Source organism: Cornus florida, unplaced genomic scaffold (assembly GCF_030987335.1).
Source record: "Cornus florida cultivar Cherokee Brave unplaced genomic scaffold, ASM3098733v1 CherokeeBrave_3.0.0_Hap2_Chr08, whole genome shotgun sequence".
Taxonomy (NCBI): Eukaryota; Viridiplantae; Streptophyta; class Magnoliopsida; order Cornales; family Cornaceae; genus Cornus; species Cornus florida.
In genome coordinates, this window is record NW_026775578.1 from 41,064,458 (window position 1) to 41,086,078 (window position 21,621).

The 21,621-nt window shown below is 35.6% G+C and overlaps 2 protein-coding genes across 4 annotated transcripts; one reads left to right on the forward strand and one right to left on the reverse strand.

Annotated features, from left to right (window-relative positions):
- Window positions 1–1,156: 1,156 nt before the first annotated feature.
- Window positions 1,157–12,819, reverse strand: LOC132271467 (nuclear/nucleolar GTPase 2-like). 2 transcript variants are annotated; one of them, XM_059772850.1, is made up of 12 exons: window positions 12,742–12,819; window positions 12,373–12,623; window positions 11,643–11,776; window positions 11,371–11,500; window positions 10,996–11,156; window positions 10,489–10,590; window positions 10,271–10,375; window positions 9,299–9,427; window positions 6,202–6,342; window positions 4,284–4,384; window positions 3,638–3,695; window positions 1,157–1,686 (listed from the first exon to the last, which is right to left on the reverse strand). In XM_059772850.1, the coding sequence occupies exons 2-12, from the start codon at window positions 12,608–12,610 to the stop codon at window positions 1,387–1,389; spliced, it is 1,599 nt and encodes a 532-aa protein (XP_059628833.1). In that variant the 5' UTR covers window positions 12,611–12,623; window positions 12,742–12,819; the 3' UTR covers window positions 1,157–1,386. The 2 variants fall into 2 exon arrangements, with proteins under 2 accessions (XP_059628833.1, XP_059628832.1); XM_059772849.1 differs by having other exon boundaries at window positions 12,373–12,620; window positions 12,742–12,813.
- Window positions 12,820–14,127: 1,308 nt separating this feature from the next.
- On the forward strand, window positions 14,128–21,340 carry LOC132271469 (protein PHOTOSYSTEM I ASSEMBLY 2, chloroplastic). Of its 2 annotated transcripts, none has more exons than XM_059772852.1 (6): window positions 14,128–14,284; window positions 15,507–15,658; window positions 15,773–15,938; window positions 19,218–19,310; window positions 20,574–20,704; window positions 20,857–21,340. In XM_059772852.1, exons 1-5 carry the CDS (start codon window positions 14,209–14,211, stop codon window positions 20,702–20,704), a joined length of 618 nt encoding a protein of 205 aa, XP_059628835.1. In that variant the 5' UTR covers window positions 14,128–14,208; the 3' UTR covers window positions 20,857–21,340. The 2 variants fall into 2 exon arrangements, with proteins under 2 accessions (XP_059628835.1, XP_059628836.1); XM_059772853.1 differs by having other exon boundaries at window positions 15,507–15,604.
- Window positions 21,341–21,621: the final 281 nt, after the last annotated feature.

Here is a 21,621-nt window from a genome sequence, read left to right on the forward strand (position 1 = left end):
CGCCGCTTCTGATCTGATTGGAAAAATGGTAATTTGATGGGGGTGGTCGAAGATGGAGGTGATGATAAATCTGTAAATTCAGTATTTTTATTACTTCAATTTTATGTACTTTTCAGGCAGATATAGTATATTCAACATTCAAAAATTTGACAGTATTAAATAGTTTTCAAAACTGTAAGCTCTGCCCTAAGATTTTTTAAAGTTGATTTTCAGTTTTATCACGCAATACCTTAGCTGACATGTTCTCTCACCCCCTACTTGGTTCTATATCCTTTTCACCGAGAGCGCAACCCCCTACTTGGTTCTATATCCTTTTCACCGAGAGCGCAAAAGTGACAAAATTGAGAGAGAGTGGCATCAATTTGTAACTACTTGTGCGGTAGGTCTCGTTTTAGGTGAATGTTGCCAATTTGATTGTCATCTTTGTGGTACATTGGCTGGTACTGAAATTACGAGATCAATTGCTTGGTTCTTCCCGCCGACCCTTTTTTTTCTTTTTCTTTTTTTCTATTTAAGCTGTATTATTCTTTTTCTTTTAATTTTTTTTTTTCCTTCCAATCAATAAATAATAAAGATTACAACAATGATCATGCAGTATATCGATGCAATGATAAATATTGAAATGTGTTGCCTCTTACAATATCCACCATCAGTGAGTGAAAACAGGTTAGAAATGCCTGCAAATGACAAATGACGTTTGACATGCCTCCTAAAGCTCGAACCCATTACTTTTCCTTTGAGCATTACTTTTCCTTTGAGAAGTATAAACTTAGTACCACTAAACCACTGGTCTATTGGTAACACAGGGGTAATAGAGGTTGAAAAACGAATTATATATAAAACGTCAAGTCAAGTCAAGTCGAAGTCGAAATCAGACTCCCTCACTCTCGATCGAATCCCAATTTTTCTCTAAAAATTCAAAGATTACCATACTTGGTTAATAATACTTGTTTATAACATAAAAATCACAAAAAACCTAAGTACTAACTACAAACAAATTAAATATTCCAAGATTTCCGTCACCTTTTTTCAGTATACACAGGAGCTCCAGAACAAAATAAATCCCTTCTTTTTTTTATATATATTTTAAAAAAATGTAACTCCGAGGAACATTTCATATATACCTCTGAAAACTATATTTTTCATACACTTCACATGATGGTGAAATTGAAATAACGAATAAAATTCTGGGCTAGTTTGAGCAGAAGAAATACAAGGTCATGACATATCTTTGGGGTTATTGTGCAAAGGAACAAGTTCCCTCTCTCTCTCTGAAAAAGAAACAAAAACTTACGAGTTCTCTCTCTCTCTCTCTCTCTCTTAGAGAAAAGAAACAAACAAAAACTTACACAAGTACTCTCTCTCTCTCTTGAAAAAAAGAAAAACTTAGGAATCACTGGCAGGAAGCTGCTCAAAAGTCTCACCTCTTAACTCGTTCTCGCTGAAGAGATCCTTTTGAACTGGAACATCTATCTGCTGTTGGGATGAGACAACATCCGCAATGGCTCTTATAGCTGTTGATGCCTGATTATCAGTCAACTCCGTGTCTTTCGGTAAACCAGATTTATCGGATTCCTCCAAAGAATCCTCTTCTTGCCGCGGGGGTGGAACAAAGAAAGGTATCTTACCCCTCTGCCAATCATGGAGGACCATCTTTGCTACAGTCATCAAGTCAGGTTCACCGCCCTGGACAAAACATCAAATTTGTTATCATCGAGAAAAACGTCAAAAACTGATCTGTTGAAAAAACAATCAGATCAGTTTAACAGAACTTTAGAAGAAGAACATAAAGATTTAAGTCTTAAAAACAAACCACGCTGTCGCTGAGCAGCACAAAAACTGATTCTGCTTAAGAACTACATTTGATGTCAAATGAGCCAATGGAATTATTTCAGGGTTCCCCAACCCATTTTGGGTTGAGATTTTTTTAACAGATACACACATAAACTTGCAAATCAGTACGTCAAGTACACGCAGGATAGTCAAATAACTAATTCTTGAGCCATCTTGGTGAACTCATCCACCCATGGTGGGTCAAACTTATCTTAATGTTTATAGCTGCATCAGCCAATCTCAAACACGTCATACTTAAACTGAACGGCTTACGAACAACGGTGCTGTATTTTTAAACCTATTCTCTTCAAATCAAATAGTAACTACTGCTCATAATGGCATAGGATTGAGTAAACAACTCAATTATGAGGAATTTTACTTAAAATTCCTATAAATGAATAGGAAATTTTGTTTGTACCATACATGAATTGTATGGTGATAACTACTGCTTGGCTTGGCATGGTTTAGTTATCATACATCAATACATAGGTAAACCTACTCCAAGGTTCAATAAATTTTAAAGCAATTCAACTTTAACATTTACTGATGGCAGAATTATAAAGTCAGAAAGCCGAGTGAATTAATATAGTTTTTTATGATTTAACAATAATAATAATTTTAAAAGTAACAGGCATTGGATTTAAATTTTAATCTTTTTACCAGGTATGATCTTGGATGTATTTAGTAAACAAATTATATGTTTCAATACATATTCCCCCCAACCCCCAACCAAAAAAAAAAATATATATATATAGTTTTTTTTTTATAAAAAAAAATTGTCTTTTTGATAAGAGGAACAGTACTTGCTCCAAGTCTAGAGGGTTGGCAAAACTGGAAAGCATTTCGTCAAGTTCTTTAACACTGCTTATGGCTGTAAATGAACCGAGCATTCGACGAAGAGCTCGAGCTTGGCTCGCTGAGAGCTCGGCTCGTGTTTGTTTGTTTAATAAATGAACCAAGCACAAACAAAATTTTAAAGCTCGATTAATAAACAAGCCAAGCTCAAACACTCCCCTGCTCAGCTCGTTTGTTCGCGAACATGTTCGTGAACAAAGCTCATTAATGTGTTCGCAAACAAACAAATAAATTAACAAATATATAAATACACATATTAATATATAGTTGAAACTGAAAATCCATTTAATTTATATTCAATTATATATTAGGCCCATTTTAAAGTAAAATATTAAGTTCAGCTCTTAGGCCTTGGCCCAACTTTAGGCACATAAAGGAATAAAATTCATAAGCCCACATATATATACACACATATAATCCCTAACCTAACCAAATCTCATTCTTCTTCTTTACCTCTTTCAATTACAGCGCCACACGCCTACCAGGTCTCTCCCACACAGTTCTACCAGAGCTTCTCTATTGCACACACTCTTCTGTTCTCTTTCATAATCAAGACTCAAGAGGAGATGGAAACTTCATCATGGCTGTATGATTTCGAGATCGGCTATATATAATTTTCTCGGAGATCACTGTAATATTGTTTTTTTTTTTTTTCTTGAATGCATTTGTGTAATGTGTGCCTATATATATGTATTGTTATGGGGATCTGTGTAAATGGAAAACTTGTATTCCGTAATATATATATATATATATATCTACACACACTCTGGGACTGATATGTTAACGAAGCTCGAAGCTCGTCTCGAATAGCTCGTGAACAATTCTGAGCCGAGCTCAAACATCTTTGCTGCACGGCTGAGCAGAGCTCGAACAGCCCACTACTCGGCTCGTTTACAGCCCTAGCTATATTACACTAAAACTTATATCAAGCATTCAGAATACAACTTACCCTCAAAAGTTTTCCACTTAATTTGCATAGCTGAACAAGAAAGTCATTATCATCATCCCTGAAAACAACACAATAAGGTATAGTCAAGTGATTTATAAGCCACTAGCGCGCATCATTCAAATTCATATCTGGTTAGATGTTTAATTGCATGATATAGGGGTAAATACACCCTCTAAAATATTAACAAAACTATAATAACTGAACGCTACAGATTAGCCGGCTAGAATCAATGCATATTAATCATCTTTTTTCAGTTTACGAGCAGATTGCACATAAACTACTCCCAATCAATAAAAGCAAGCTGCGCATATGAAGTAGGTAAGTTTTAATTAATTTGTTGTCGCCCTTTAGGGGTTTTTATTTTAGGAGGAGGAGGAAGAAGAAGAAGAATACAACAGGGGCCAATAAAATAAAACAAACCCGCATCTTTTAAAGCACAATATGCAGTTCAAAGTTGTGAACATGGTAAGCTACTTGTCAAAAAAACATGCCAGCTGTTCAAAGCTAGAGAAAACGTTTAGAAGAGTAGTGAACGAAGAGAGAACCACTTGTCAACAAAACTGGGAAGAACCAAGTTGCTCCAAGTTCTACTGAGAATCAGAATATAACTAGATTACACTACAGGTATACAGATAAAATAGCATACCAGTCTTTTATCTTATATGCCCTTTCCAGGTGCTCCTTCTTCACACGTTTCAAAACTTCTCCAATGTGCTCAGTAGCATCATGCAAATTTGTGACACGTACCTGAAGGTAAGGGCCAATTAGTTCACCAATTTGAAACTGTTGGAAGTATGTAAGATTTGCGTACCAAAATATTAGATTTAAATACCAAAAATACAAAAGAAAGCTTTATAAAAGCTTAGGTAAGCCAGGAGTTACATAGATCAGAAACTGCAATGTAGAGAAAGAGAGCAGCGTAACATCTGTATGGCCAAACTCAGAACACTTAAAATAAGACATAACATTTGTATGGCCAAACTCACACTTAAAATAAGGCTTGGGTAAAAACGATCATTTATATATCAATTTGATGAAACTCTTAAAATAAAGTTGGTTTTTGCAAGGCATTAAAAAAATAATTTTGATGTGCATCATTAAGCATGTATCACTACCAACACATTTATAAACACTGGTTTGTCCTTTAGGTCCTTGATAGACGCATAATTTGCCAACAGTGAATCTTAACATTACCAGGTGGCTACCTAGAAGTCAACCAGTTCTACAGGTTTTTCGTATGCCTAGATATAGTTCGATGTAGATGCAACTCTCGTGATAAGACAATTTGTACAAGACACCATGAAATTAACTATAAAGTGCATTGTAAGGCATGCAACTGCTACCAACATGTTTTCAAACACTGGTTCGTCCTCTTAAGTGCCTGATAGTTACATAATTTGCCGATAGTAAATCCTACCACTACCATGTGGCTACTTCGAAGCAACCACTTTTTGAGGGCTTTCAGATTCTAGCATACACCTAACTATAGTTCAATACAGATGAATATCACATCACAAACAAATGGATGAACCTTTTAAATGTACAAGGTCTTAGATATTGCTGATTTGGTATGTTTGATGGCACTTCCATGCCCACATTGGTTCTCGACATAATTTTTGGAGTTTAGGTAGTTTTTAGGGTTGAGTTATTTTACCATTCTCTGAGTGCTTTAATTGCTTTAAATACCAATCAACTTGAGATATTTAACTATAAAAGAATTGGGAACCATAAGATAAAAAAAGCAGAAGAAAAAGACTTCACATAAAGTGCATTTTACAAGCCCCAAAATGTTTAATTGTTGTCCATCTGTAGTTTACATTTGGCCTGCAACCAATGCCCTTGATCATATTTACTTGGTCCTTATGATGCATTAAAAAAACCATTGCAGCTTAATATATAAAATTTTGAATAAAGCAAGTGAGAGTAAATAACAAAGCCCAATCTCCCCAGCGGAAATTATATCTTTATCATTTTCATTTAGATGAATGGATACAGAAATGAATCCTAAAAAATATTTAGGTACATAGGATGCAGTTCAAAGTTGACAGAACGTTGATTTAAGAGTTGCTGACTGAAGTGCTGAACACTTTTTTTCTCTTTTTATTTTTTTTTTTTCGCGCGCGCGCCGGGGGGGGGGAGGGGAGGAGAAGAAGTTAAGAGTATATAGTGTAAGAGACTAAATATTAGACACTAAAACTGTGATAACACCTATATGGAGTGACCAGATGGTCAAAAGTGAAAAACGTTGACCTTTCAAAAAACATAAAAAGTTTTGCACACAAGTATAGAGTTCAAGGCATTTTCAAATACAGGACTTCACATCACAAGGCAGAATGTTAATCACAACTTCATCATAATATACATTCACAACATGATGGGTTGGTCTATTGGCTCACTACTCTGGATAATCAAAGACCAAAAGCAAAGTCCGAAGCAAGGGGCAATTCATTAAAAAAATTGCATCTTGTTCTAATACATGAACATAATTTAACTAAAGCCTAACCTAAACAGAGAAAAGACAAATATCATGAAAAAGACTGTGCAGGCATTCAGAAATAACATACCACACCCTTCAGTACAATATCTGTTTCAGAGTCTCTGTTCTGGTAAACAACTCCAGGGCAGTCGATCAAAAAAATCCTCTTCGTTAGTGTTATATATTGCCACACTTTAGTCTCTCCTGGAATAGGAGCAACCTTGCAAACCTTTTTCAAAATGGAAGAAACAAACATATCAGCTAAGCCGCTGGACTAAGCAACCTTGGTTCTTAGACCAAAAAAGAGAAAAGAAGGGAAGAAAAAGACCCAAAAAGAGAAAAGAAAGGTTGGAAGAAAAAGGCTTGAATCAACAACTGAAACTTAAAGAATAAAGTAAAGCAGACTACATTAATTCTTAAAACGACATTCCATTAAATATTGCCATGCAATTGCAGGCACTGCTTCTACACTTATTCATTGATGAGTGAATACCTTCAACAAGAAAATTAATTACAGATCCAGCAAACTAATTATGACGAACTTCTAATCATGCAACTAATATCAAAACCAAAAAATAAAATCAGTGTCTGATGCACAAATATATCTTAAACCAGATGTGAGGTTTCTTTACTATGCAAGTTAGTGCTGCGGCCAGTTTTGTTTTCTTTGATAAGTAAAATTGTATTAAAAAGCGTTCAAACAGGGAACGCATCCAATAAAAACTACACATGCCCCCCCAAAAAAGGCCACTAAACTCTCAAAGAGTCCAAAAAATCAACTATCTCCCCTATGGATATACAATTTTCCCCCAAAACCCAACAAAAAAGAGAACAAAGAATAAAGAACTATAGCGCTCCAATAGGAGTCTCCTTACCATCAAAGGATCTCCTATTCCTTTCTGTCCATAAACACCACCAAACACACAGAGGCGCTATCCTCCAAAAGTCACGGACTTGGGTATCCACTGTACATCCTGTACAAGCCTCAATCAAACCCTTGGAGGACCTAGGCATAACCCAACGGACCCCAAACAAACTCAAGAAAAGACCCCAACTGTCTTAGGTCACACAACAGCGCAACAAAAGATGACCAACCATCTCCTAATCTCTCTTGCACATACAACCATTTAAAAACAATTGATTTCCTACTTAGGTTGTCCAGAGTTAGAATCTTCCCCGGAACAACTGTCCAGGCAAAAAAAGCCACCTTGAGGGGGGGGGGGGGGGGGGGGCGTACAAGCCTCAATCAAACCCTTGGAGGACCTAGGCATAACCCAACGGACCCCAAACAAACTCAAGAAAAGACCCCAACTGTCTTAGGTCACACAACAGCGCAACAAAAGATGACCAACCATCTCCTAATCTCTCTTGCACATACAACCATTTAAAAACAATTGATTTCCTACTTAGGTTGTCCAGAGTTAGAATCTTCCCCGGAACAACTGTCCAGGCAAAAAAAGCCACCTTGAGGGGGGGGCCTTGGACCGCCACACAGAGCCTTCCACAGAAAAGAAGGCCCTGGACGATCCATGAGGCCCCTGTAGAGCGACCGCACAGAAAATCTCCCTTGTGGAGGAGGAGCCCATACACAGGAATCAATGCCCACTCCCACAATCTCCTGGCGATACAGCAACTCCAAGAATCCAAAAACATCTTCCAACTCCCAATCAATTGTAAAAATGCCTCGAAAACAAACATCCCAGGTTGTCCACCTGCTATCAAGCTGATAACAGTCGGCCACCAAGGCGTCTCTATCCACGGCCCTTGTAGAGCGACCGCACAGACCGCCCTGGACCATCCATGAGGACCCTGTAGAGCGACCGCACAGAAAATTTTCCTTGCGGAGAAGGAGCCCATACACAGGAATCAATGCCCACTCCCACAATCTCTTGGCGATACAACTCCAAGAATCCAAAAACATCCTCCAACTCTCAATCGTAAAAATGCCTCGAAAACAAACATCCCAGGTTGTACTCCTGCTATCAAGCTGATAACAGTCGGCCACCAAGGTGTCTCTATCCACGGCCCCCGGCAATCCTGAAAAGTCTGGGACAGTTAACATAATAACTTGTGATAGTTGCCAACTAATAGACAAGACCGTTGTTGACTACCAATGAAAGCTTTAAGTGCCATTACTATGATTTAGGGTGCTTTTTGTATAGGTCACTTGTCCACTTTTACAAAACAAAGCATCAAACATGGACAGCTGGGTATTTGATGATCCATCGGGATAAGTTAAAATCTTACATGGTAACGTCCAGTCAGGTAGTCATTTCTAAGCAAATATACCTTACAAGAATGACTGTGTGGTTGTGTGCATGCTCGCGGACAAGTATACAAATTTTAGAATACAGGGGTTACCGAAGAAAAGGAAAATCATGATGTAATCATTGAGAATGAAACCAATTGCTCATCTGAAGCCAGCTAAAAAATGCTGAATTTATCCATCTCTAACTTTTGCATGTAATCCCTAATTGCAATATGATTCCTTCATCAATCACTAAGAATGCAACTAAACAGGGGTCACAGTTTCTTGAGAAAGGTTCCAATACAAATTATATCACGACAGATGAAAACCATAAGCAGATTGGTTAGGTGACTTAGGTCCCAAATGGGCCAACTAGAAATGCATAGCCAATAAAATAAAGAGAGCATAAAACCTGCTACTGCAATCGTAAAACCATAACCACAGAATTTTTCCACCAACAAGGCAACAATGCCGCCTTCTTTTTTTTGTAGGTAACTGCAACAACTCTGAAGAGCATGCAATTGCAACCATTTACTCAAATGATTTTTAATAATATTACACACCAAAATCATTTTCATTATTCACATATAGCTTCACAAAACCCAAATTGGGGAATGATAACAGGTGCTGGGAGGTGGTAAAAACATACTCAAGCATTTCAAATAAAAATAATAATTACAACATAATGCAGGCATTCAAAGCCTACTGCATAGATAGCAACATTTAAACAAAATCTACTTTCATTTATTCTGACAAGGATTGTTACAGTGCAGGAAAAAAATAAAATAAAATAGTGAATCACTTCATTCGGTTTTGTCAAGATAACCAAACCAAACTTCTGTTATATCAATTATCAAATTCACCAATTACAGGTTCACATAAATATCACACACATTAGCGCAAGGCACAGGGACTGATTTAGAAATAAGAACATTACATTCTTGGTACGTAGTGTGTTGATTACTGATGACTTTCCCACATTGGGATACCCAACAAATCCCACAGATATTGCTTGCTTGTCACTTTTTAAGCGGGCAAATTGTCTCAATACTGATAGAAGAGATCCCTACAAGCAACAAAATACATAAGCTCACATAACAATAGACCATCATACTGAAACAAATATATGTGAACATCAGAAGATACACAAAGTACACCCAGTAAAAAGGTAAGAAGTTCTCAAGTTCTGCACAACTTAAGGTGGGAGTATGCATTACCATTACCACCAAGGGCCAACTCAAGTGGTATCTCTTCCTCCTCCCACATGGGAGGTTAATGGTACAAGTCTCCACAGGAACAACAGTGGGTTGAGTCATGAATGGGCTTATGTGCAGTTTTTGCTCAACTAGTACTGTTAATCATTGTCTACATTCAAAGAAAAGATGATATATATTTTGAAAATATGATTTGGAAAAGGGAAAGCATACACTTAAACTATACGATACTATGGCCTATAATTATGACATATGATATCTAATCATTAAACAATTAATCATGCTGCATAGTCTGCATGAATTCAGAAAGTTGAATTTTTTGGAAGAATGTTAAAGGAAGAACATTTTTAAATCGTACATTCTATAGCCAAGTCAAAAGGATTTTTGGTACTAGCCTCCTTGTCAGTTTGAATAATGTAGCTACCCATGCATCTACTCTTCAACAATATCTAAATACCAATTTATGAAACCTCACTTTCTGCTGCGGCCCCTATGACCAGTTTTTCTGAAGTGAAATTTCTATCCTAATTATGCAAGCATACAGTGAAATTTTGAATTTTTTGGAAATACAGGTACCGTTGGAGTGATGAGAGTTTTAAGGGGTCCTAAGGAATCATTATTTATATCCCCTCTTTTTCTTTTTTAGTAGTGCGAACACATTTGCACGTCATTATATTGAAATATATCGGACATACCTTCCCAAAGGACTTGTTGACGCTTGCATGGAATGCAAGAGCAGGATATTCCTTGGACAGCACTCTAAGCCAACCCTTTGTTGCCCAAGCAGGGATCAAATCACACTGAGAAAATAATGCAGTAAAATTTTACGGTGGGCTCATACAAACATCGTGGAAAATAAGGAAAGCCAACTCTAATAATCTCATTGGAACTCCAAAAGTAATAAGGCAAGTACCTTGTTTAACAAGAGGATCATGTGTTTATGCTTGCAATGCTCTTTCAAATGCTTCTCCAAATGATAGCATCTTGTACCTTGTGGGTCTCTAGCATCCAAAACCTGCAACTAGAAACATATAAACTCCAACTTCTCTATCTCTTTAATTTTTTATTTTTATTTTATATTTTTGCCATAAAAGAAGAGGTGAAGGAAGGAATCCGAGTCAAAATTCAGGGCATGTAATTGTATGATGTGACAAATCACTCAAGAGAGATTCCATTGGCCACAACAAAATCTAATGATGCTAACAGTCTATCTTCTGTGTTAATTAATAGAACCAGATTAATATCCAGTGGACGATAACATGTATAAAACTGGAACAGCCATAGTACAGATGTCCTTGAGAAATACTTTTATAGGAAAAAACAAGCCACAATTAGCTAAAATTAAACTTTCAGCTGAGAAAACACAGACATTAATTCTCTTTTTCTATAGAACATAGCAAATAAGTAGCAAAACTCTGACCTGGACAACAACATCTGATGAGTCTATCACTTTGTAGAGCTCACCCCATATGCGTTTACTTTGACCTTTCTCAAACATTGTATGCCGAACCAAGTCCCTGAATCCGTCTCCTTCATTTCCTTCTACGGATGTAGTAGCACCATAATTCTCCTCAAAGGCATCTACAGAGTATGAGAAACAAATGATATGAAGTACATAACCACTGTGGGTTTAAAAAATAATTGAGTCATGCTAACTAGCCACTAAAACAACAAAATAATAGTAATAAAATTCACGGGTTCATTTATCAAAACATCCACTATATATGCAAGTACCACGAGATTAGAATTGATTACATTCACCAGAATGTTAAACATATGAATTACATTCATTTACCTTGTGAACCATCAGCCTTCTTAGCTAATGACTCATAATCTGAAATCATCAGCTTTGGACGCTTTCTCTTTGACTTAGGTCCAAATGCATCCGCAAAAGGCTCTGTATCAAGAAGATGAACTCTTGCTTGCTTGATAGACATGAAACAAGGATCAAAATTAGCTAACAATTTTGCAAAGCTATTATATTAATAAACTTTAACTCTTGCAGAAAAAAAAGTTTTTGGCCCTTTCAAATGAAAATAAGAGCCCAATTGAACAAAAACTCCATACCTTCTGGTGATCATTTAAAAGGGACATGGGCAGTTTCCTGTCCTTCAAAATGACATTGTAGTTACTTGAGAGTCTATTTTGTAGTTCGTCACGAAAAAATTCAAGCTCTTTCTGATTTACAACTCGAGTATTGCCTACAAATTAAGAGAGATGATATAAAAATATGCTCCTTCAGTATTAAGAAAATAGTATACCTCTTTCTAAAGTTTAGCTACTTGGGATAAATCTTATTCGGTAATTGTAGGCTAGCCACCTCTTTCTAAGACAATCACTACTAAAGACCTCTCTAAGCAATAGCTACTCGGGCATGAACTTGCTCTACTGGTAACAGATAGGAATCTTACTTCAATAAAATTATCAAATCAGAGCTAAGTAACCCAGTTTCTGCTTAAATAGGATACTAGAGAGGCTCCAATAATTGCCATAAATCTAATCAAAATGCATAAAATTATAACACTAGCTAAATTTTGGTGTGAATCTCAGTGTATCTTTCTATATATTTCAAACTAAAACTGGGTTTGCCATATCTCTGAGCTGAATCCCCAAACCCATATGTCTGTATTCAACTCGTACATATACACAGAAAAATTATACACAGGGAGTTAATTGAGCAAATGTGGAGGAGTCATGTAATGTAATAATCACGTTATTACACCATTAAAAACATTTTAGAACATTTAACAATTGGGATAACAAATAATAATAATAATAATAATATTGGGTCATGTACCAAACCAGCGGCGATCGGGTTGGATTCGAGTTGATGGCAACTCCTGGGATTGCAAGTCGTGCTTAAGAACCTTCCCTTTACTGTCACGTTTGGGCCTCGTATTGTACATCTTAAGCCTCCGCACAGTGGCGGCGCTGCGACTGCCTTTGTTTTTGTTTCCATTCCCATCTCTGTTAGCATCCAGCGAATGCTTTGGCTTTCCAGATACATTTACGGATCTCTCTTTCTTCTTCGCCATCTTACCTTACCTACTACGCAAAAGCTCAGCAATCAAAAATTGAGCACCTTTGCAAAGCTTATTATATACATATATATATATATATATATATATATATATATGCATATATAGAGAGAGACGGAGAGACTTACAGGGGATTACAAAAATCCTGTTTCGAAACCCTAAGACAGTAGCAAAAACGAGAACTAGTAAATGGAATAGATGGCACTTTGAAGTTGGGTGTAAATTGGGTTGGGCAACCGAACCCAACCCCAGCCCAGCCCAATTTTTGTGGACTTGAATATTTATTTTTATAGTTAAGGTAGGGTGTTAGTTAAAAAATCTCCGTTCAAATTTGATTTGGATTGAACTTGAATTGATATGCTACCTGAACCGAATTTTAATATTATATATATATATATATACACTCTCCAGAAATCAATGGCGACACTTAAATTTAGGACGAAAGGAGTATATATTTTTAAATACATTATATATAATATTTAAATTATGATTAGATTTTTTTTTTTTTTTAATTTTTTTGTTAAATTTTAACTTATTGTATATTAATTTTAGAAGAATTAATTTTTTTTAAAATTTATTTAATTTTTTTAAAGAGGTGATAAAATTTGAGTACAACATATCAGTGATCCCATGTATAGCAAATTGGCTGTTTGATTTTTTTTTTTAAAAGGTGGTTGAGGATGGGTACAACGTATCATTAGTGATGAACCTTAATTCCATTTAGTCCTGTTTAGCAAATTGGTCTTTCAGTACGAAGAACAATTAACATAAACTACTTTTTGTTACTCATGCAAATAATTATATACAAAAGAAAAACCCCTATAAAATATGTAAATATGCTACTTTTACTCTAAGTCACAATTTTTTTAACGAGTGTTACTTTTATGTTCCGAATGTGCTTAAACGTTTTAACTTCCGAATTTGCTCTCATTCCTACTTAACTTCCACTACTGCAAAAATAATAATAATAATAAATAAATTAATTAAGTGACAATTTCACTGTTGCAAAATTGTATATTTTTTTTATATAAAAATAAAAAAGAATTGCACCTATGCAACATTGTTTCTTTCTTTTTTTAGCTCCACAACGTTGCAACGGTGCGATGTTTCTTTCATTTTTAGTTAGTTAATTAATTATCCATTTTTTTTTAATTTTTTGTCAAATATTGCTCAACATAAGAAATAATTTCCCCTTGCACATGTGCAACATTGTTTCTTTCAATTTTTTGGGAGACTTATGAATAGACGCAATCATAGATGAAATTTGCCTAGATCATAATAGATAGGTCATAAAAATTTGTGAATCAAAGTTTTTGAGGTTGTATGGAAGTAGTATTTACATAATTTTTTTTTGTATTTATTATTATTATTACAAATAAAACTCTAGATATTAATTTTTCTCTTGTTAACTATTATTAAAATCTAATTATCCAAATATTAGAATAAATTCAAATGAGATTTTATTGTTACTATTCAATCGGCCACGTCGGAGTTATCTTCCCTCCAACTTATCTCGCGGCTAACAGAATCCGACATGTCTCGCCTCACACAGAAGAGAGAGAAACGAAGAGAATCTAGAGAGAGAAACAGAACGAATGGCGTTTCAATCGTCTCCTGTACCCTCTTCTCTCCCACTCTTCTCAGTACACTCGAAAAACCCCTCAAAGCAGTGTAAGTCTCTCTTCCTCTCTCTCTCGATTTTGTTGAACACCCATTGATGGGTTTGAGCTTTTTGACAACTTTAAGCTATCAATGTTCAGATTTGTTCTTAGTTTTTAATTCATAATGTTAAAATTAACATCAATTTATATACACAGTCTTCTCTCATGTACCCTTTTCTATTCCCCTCTTTTTTGTACCCCCCAGAGCAGTGTGAGTCTCTCTCTCTCTCGATTGATTTTGTTGAACACCCATTTATGGGTTTTAGCTTTTTTGAAACCTTTAAGCTATCAATATTCAGATTTGTTCTTAGTTTAATTTATACTGTTAAAATTAACATCATTTTATATACAGAGTCTTATATTGTGAAATGTTAGCATGTAGTTTGTTCAAAATAAGACACAGAATCTTAATGTTCTCGGCCATTAGCAACCCATATAAGGTTTATTAGTTTTCCCAAAATTAAAATGGATGATTTTCCAAATTTGAGTTAAGATTTTACTAGCACTGAATCTGTAGTTTCTTCAATTACTCAGTCTGAAGTTCCCAATATCTAAATTTTTCAGAAATGCCTGCATAATGAAATCTTCAATAATCTGCCGAAATTTTCACCTTTTGGCTGAATTTTCGTCATGAATTTTTACGAATTTGGCTTCCTGATGGAATTGAAATAGCTGATAATTTAAATAGGGTCACCCAATTCAGAAACCATGTATGGAATTCCACTTCGAACTAGAGCTGTATCATAACTTCAAGCGCATGTATACGCATGCCGTGAATTGAATTACTCCACCATGCTTATGTCAGTTTTCTTTTTCTATTTGTTTTACAATATCCAACCTACAAAAAATTGAGTGATTGTGAGATTCAGGAGCTAGTAGGAGGAAATGAATTGCTCTTTGATAGACATCTTTCGAACAACTTTAGGTCCTTATTCTGTGTCTTATACTTCCTTGCGAATTTCCAGTTTCTGAACTCCATTATTTGCCTTTATAGCTCAATTTGTTCTATAAGCATTCTGGATAGTCGGTTTCTGGTTTGAAATGTTATGTTATGGTATAATGGAATGGATTTATCCCATGCTCCAGAGTGAGCTCTAATTTTTTACCTTGCTGAACTCATTCTAAACTCTCACTTTATCATTTTAAATTTTTGAAGACTGGATTGGTGTTTGACTACTTGTTATCGAAGTGGGTAATTACTTTTGTTTTTATTTACTTGTGATGAATGACAGTTAACTCAAAGTCTGTTGGGTTTAATGTGAGATCCAGCTTGGAAAATGATTCCTCTCCAGATATTTCAGATCACTCATCGGAACCTATCAAGAAGAAGGTTTGTATTTTTAGTGCTTGTCATAGTGCCTGCAATGGCTACTGTTATATCTTGGTGAGGAGCATCTGCTACTGTTACTAATCTAAAAACAGTGCCTCTGATGTCTGAGTATTTTTAAAATTACTAATTCAGTAAATGTTGTTATTCTTTCCTTTATAAACAATACAGGGATCTCAAGCATTTACCTCACGACGGCAGTGTTTGACATGTTTCTGCTCAAGTGTAGCTCTTATAAACATTTCTGGTAATTCTATTTGTGAACCAAAGGCCATTGCTTTGGAAGGAAAAGAAAAACCTGCATGTCGAAACTGTGGGGGTAGTGGTGCAATAATTTGTAAGTGTAGACATTTCATTTTATTTCATGTTAATACTGTTTCCTTCATCTACTTGCGTATTATGAACATCTGTGTAGTATATATATAGTATAGTATTTGCAGCTTGCAAGTACCTTATTATTTCAAAACAAAATCCTGTCACTTGCGGTTTTTATTTTTGACAGGATTCATAGATTAGTTGGTTAAGAAGAGAAGGAAGTTTTTTGAATTTGCAACTTGCAAGTACCTTTTTTTTTTTTTTAAAAAAAAAAAAAAAAATGTGACTTGGGCTTTTTATTTTTGACAGGATGCATAGATTTGTTGATTAAAAAGAGAAGTCTTTTGAATTTGAAAATAAAGTAAGAAACAAGCAAACAAGAAATACAATTAAAAACTTAGGATAGAAACTTCCCTCAAATTTTCATATAATCCCGCCAAATCCCACTCTCTCTCTCTCTCTGTGACACACACATACACAGCATGCTTTCCCTTTCTATAGCTGAATAGAAGAAAAGACCTGCTGTCCCCAACTTTAAATCTCTTTTCTGTGCACTACTCGTTTGCTTACCTCTAGCAGTCGTATTCACTACTGCCACCAGTCCCACTAACACCACCATTACAGTGGCGCCACCACCGTTCTCACTCCCAACATCATCACTATTAACAGCAGGGTAGATGCAATAACGATATTCTACACCCACAATCCCTGCCAAGGGGAACAATCTTGCCACAAGTAAAAGCAATTAAATAAATGGCGATCATTACTTTTTACCTTTTTGAACACATTACACAAATGCCAAGTAAAAAACACCTTTCTAGGATTACTTTTTTCAAGCATATAATTCATGTTCACCCTATTGAGGGCCACAAGTGAAGCAAAAACTTTGACTCTTGGAGGCACATTTGAGCATAATTGTTTGTAGCTGCACCTAGGCTGCAGAAAGTTCAGTTGGAGCACCTCAACCTACTACAAGCCATACCCTTATAGTCAGGCTCACAAAAAACCCTATGGCTCATGCTTTTTAGTAGGCTCTAGGCTACAAAAGTGTGTCATTTTATTTTCGAATCATTCATTCAAACCTTTTTATTTTTATTTTTAAATGACTATTAATTAACAATGCCTATATGTTAATAATGTTTACCTGTCAGATTGATGGATCTTGTTGTTTAATCTTATGAAATATTTGATGAAAATTGTAAGCTTAAGTATATATACTTAAATAACATGTGCTAGTGTTTGGGATCAAATTTGGTTTAAGAGTTGGTTTATGGTGGTTTTGGGGGTCTTACATATGCAAAATATATTATATTCATATAGGTTTCATCTAATAAACTGGAGAGAGAAGATGACAATTGAGTTCCAAGAACGGTCTCAGGGCCGTTCAAGATGGGGGTAGTTCTATCATTTTATAAATCATAATTGAGGGTAAAAAAAGTCATTGAACATCAATCCAAAGGTTAAAAATGCCCTAATATGTGATATAAGGGCAATAGTGGAACTTAAAATTTTTCAACACCTGACTTGATCAATTCCACTTCGGCATTGAGCATATTAATGGAGGGCTGAAATTGTTAAAAACATTTGCTTCGAGAAGAAATCAGTGTCAATTTTGAATACATAGGAGAGGTCTATGTTATTTCGCTTAACTAGAGAGGTCAGTGTAATTTACCCCTTACATATTATATGCTTATTTATTACATACTTGCCTTATTTAAATCGGCCTTGACCCTTTACCTTGGGTCTTGTGCTTAGGCTGCAAGCCTGCAAGAGACCTTGGCACCTTAGTGCGCCTTGTGCCTTTAACAACTATGCTTTTGAGTACTAGTCACTTAGCTGCTAGGCTAGGTTGTGGTTGCTAAAAAATTGGAAGAAAGAGAATATGTAAGAAAATGGTTCGTTTTTAGGGACAAATGTGAAAATTTGACTAACAGAGGAAATATAAACCTCCTATATAATATCTAGCAAAGAGATTAATTGTCTGTGCCTTCAATATCATCGAGGTTAAAAGAGAAGTTAATATTCCAATCGCTAGCACTAAGCGTGAGTGGTACCTCCTACCACCACTAAAGGAGGTGGAACGGGGGTTCAACTCCTAGTTAGGATCCTTTGTGTATATTGTACCTACCCAAAACAAAAAGTTAGAAGTTCGAAGAATGGCCAAGGTTCTCCCTCTCTCTCTCTCTCTTCCACCCCTCCTCCTCCTCCTCCTCTCCATATGAGTAATTTTAAGAATTGCCAGCAGATTAGAATAAGGAAACAGGCAATTAGCTAGTTATAGAATGTAGAAATGAAAAGGTCTTGTGAAGGTGGTAGAAAGGAAACTTCAGTCCACCTACTCATATTCTTATAATACTTGAAACAGAGCAAATATTTTCTGTACCTTTAAGAAATAGACTTCCAAGGATGATGGTGAATCATTCTACTACTGCATGATTTGCATCCTACCCATATTCCTGGAGGCCATACTTGTTTTCCAATCACTATGTGCCAAAGGAAACTCTCCTTCCTGGAGATTTTCCTGATCATTTTCAGCTTAGGCTTTGTTCTCAAGGACCATATTGCCTAAACCAAGACCACTTACGCCATAGAACCATTGGGGATTTTGGAAGCAATACAAACATGGGTTTTATATAGGTGGGGATATTAGAAATAGCTTCTTAAATAATGGTAATTCTGCCCCTTTTTTTTTTGGTAAGCATAATGGTATTCTGCCCCTAAAAGAAATATGAGCCTACTTTCACCCTGCTAGTCTCTTAGACACCTTAACCATGGGCTCTCAAAATCCTTGCCAAGTGGATTCTCCCCATGTGCGAGATCGAAATACTTCATTATTCATTCATCTAACCTCCATTGGGATTATGCATTCATTTCTTGATTCTCCTTTTCATTATTTGCATATTTAAAGTATTGTTTATTCTCTCTAATTCCATTTTAATATGTTTATATATTTGTAATATATACACCTTCTACGCTGAGGCTTATGCTAAAAAATCCAACAGATTAATTTCCATCTTTTGCCTTCTAAAATATGATTTCTGTTGGAAATCTAAAAGAGAAAAAAATTGGACAACATTTTGCTGCTTTGAACATGTTCATGATTCTTCCCTACCCTTTCTCTCTGTTGCGTGCAATTAATATATTCAATTCAAACAAATGGTGTAAAGGACAAAGAATGAGATTTATTTATTTATTTATTTTTTTTGAAATTTCTAAAGCTAAACAATTACTATAACTCAGCACTTGCAGTACTTCTGGTACCCTTCTCTGGTGCATGAAATATTCATTTGCTTTTATTTAGGTGATATGTGTGGTGGTACAGGAAAATGGAAAGCCCTCAATAGAAAACGAGCTAAAGATGTTTACGAGTTTACTGAATGCCCAAACTGTTATGGTATGTATTTTCCACTGATGCTCCTAAATACTAGTAATATTTATGCATTTAACAATATTTGTTTGCAATTTTAGATGTGCATTCACTTGAAGTAAATTTTTATTTTTCAAAGGATATTGCTCAACTAGTAATGCCTCATGGCACATTATATTTTTGTAAACTATTTGTACTTTAGGAAGAACAAGTGCTCCTAGAATGGAATCATCAGAACAAAGAGTAAAAAACAACTAGTGGTTAAGGTTGATTCTTTATTTCAGAGTACTTTAGACATTGTTCTTATAGACAAAGTTTAGTTGATGTTAAGAATCTGCAGTCGAAGCTATTGGTTTAACTAGTTGGAATATTAGATCTTGTCAGGGGGAGGATTGTTAATAGGTCTTTTTCAAATTTTGATTAATTTTACCCAAATTTCCCAACTTTATCTATTTCAACTTATCACAACCAAACTTGGTCAACTCAAGCACATTATGTAATCACATAAATAAATAAAAAAGACCACGAAAAATTATGTGGGAAACGGTAAAAACCACGGGATGTTATCCAGCAACCCTAAGACAGACGCGACTCGGGAAATTTTTAAAAATGGGACCTAGACACAATGAGGACATGGTATTAAAATAAATTACCATTTTATGGCCATAGCAAAAGTTGTAAATTTTTATTATCAGATAGTTATAATCGAACTGCCATCAGAGAAAGACACTACAAAAACACATAATATATTGAGCTCAAATTACCGGAAAAAATATATGTTTTGAGCTCTTAAGTCCACTCCATTTTTTAAGGTATGTGATCGGGACAATTTTTAGGGTGCAAACTCTTTAGGGTAACATAACACAATTTTTCAGGCAGAGGATACAGGACGAAGCCATATACTTGACCTCTCAAGTCCAGTTCGTTTTATGTTAATTGGTCAGTACAATTTTTTAGTGGATGCAATCTCTATCTGAGCATAGCCTCAAATGGTAGCTATTGCCAATATTTATACTCTTTATATTTTTGTAGAAAACAAAAAACTTGTTTTAAGTGTTGGCATGAACATGCATGGTGTGCTGAGTGCTGTACAGTGTTGGTGTTGTTGCATGGAAAAGCTTCATTAACTTACTAGGAAAGGGATGAGAAATTGGAACTTTTATTGATATTCATTCTGGATGAAAATCAATAAAATATCATGACTTGTGCTCTGCTATGTTGCAACTGTTTTCTTCTTTCATCTAGAATTGAAATGGTTGCGAGTGACTCTCATTGTGGTTGGTGGTACAGGTCGTGGGAAACTTGTGTGTCCTGTTTGTTTAGGTACAGGATTACCAAACAACAAAGGCCTTCTCAGGAGGCCTGATGCAAAACAATTACTTGATAAGATGTATAACGGTCGACTGTTGCCAAACTCTTAGGTAAGTTTTCCATTTTTCTTATATTCGATTTTGCTTTTATTAGAAAATCTACTTAGTGCTTAGCCGGCACTTTATTGCATTCATCAGTTCAGAACATCATTACTTACAGAGATAAACATGATTTGACTGCAAAGACCATTTCAATATTGCAGGTTCTACTCTTCAGACTGGCCAATGGAGTATGGCTACTTTCAATTATGATTGTTATTTCTATTTCTAAAGAGCAGCTGTTAGGAGCTGTTCTCCTGTGGCATTGTATTTGACAAGATGGACAAAGAAGGGGCCAAAACGTATATAATTCTGCAGCAAACCACATGGAGAAGCCATCTACAGCCCTCCTCTTTTGATGTACTTTTGTGCCATGGTTCCACTCTTTTGGGGCTTAATTTATGCGCTTGGCTAGAAAATTGCCACTACTAGAGTTTGGTCACAATCTATCTGATGCTGGTTTGTCATAGACTCGTGCATTAGATATTGGGTCTTTCCATGGAAATGATTTTTTTTTTTTTTTTGTGTAGTTGGAGATTCTAAAATGCCTGCAGAACAGGCTTTATTGAGTTTGATATTGTATCTAAAATCAGTACATGTTCTTCAAAGCATCTAATCTGAAATATATCAATTTTGTATGTTTCTACATTCCTTGCTCCATTTGGATGGATTGATTTGAATTGAAGTGTCTTGGGGACAGTGAGACCCTAGGAAAGGCCTTTACTGGGTATTATCCCTGTTGAAGAGAGGGTGCTAAGAGGGACATTTCAGGTGCAGACCTAATTTTAAGTGTTTTCTACACTTTTACGTGTAAATGTACGAATGTGCCCACCTACAAGCGTCGTTGTCTCTATTTCATATTTTTTGTGAACAGATTTAAGAGCGTCTTATTCCCACATTGTATGCAAGTTCAAGGATAAACATTTATT

Bases quoted from the DNA above. Each gene is read 5' to 3' on its own strand.
- LOC132271469 (XM_059772852.1), top strand. From the start codon at position 14,209: ATGGCGTTTCAATCGTCTCCTGTACCCTCTTCTCTCCCACTCTTCTCA. The intron at 14,285-15,506 runs GTAAGTCTCTCT...GATGAATGACAG, and splicing joins GAAAAACCCCTCAAAGCAGT to TTAACTCAAAGTCTGTTGGG. The intron at 15,659-15,772 runs GTGAGGAGCATC...TAAACAATACAG, and splicing joins ATGGCTACTGTTATATCTTG to GGATCTCAAGCATTTACCTC.
- LOC132271467 (XM_059772850.1), bottom strand. From the start codon at position 12,610: ATGGCGAAGAAGAAAGAGAGATCCGTAAATGTATCTGGAAAGCCAAAG. The intron at 11,157-11,370 runs GTAAATGAATGT...CATACTCTGTAG, and splicing joins GAAGGCTGATGGTTCACAAG to ATGCCTTTGAGGAGAATTAT. The intron at 1,687-3,637 runs GTAAGTTGTATT...TGTTTTGTCCAG, and splicing joins TAAGTGGAAAACTTTTGAGG to GGCGGTGAACCTGACTTGAT.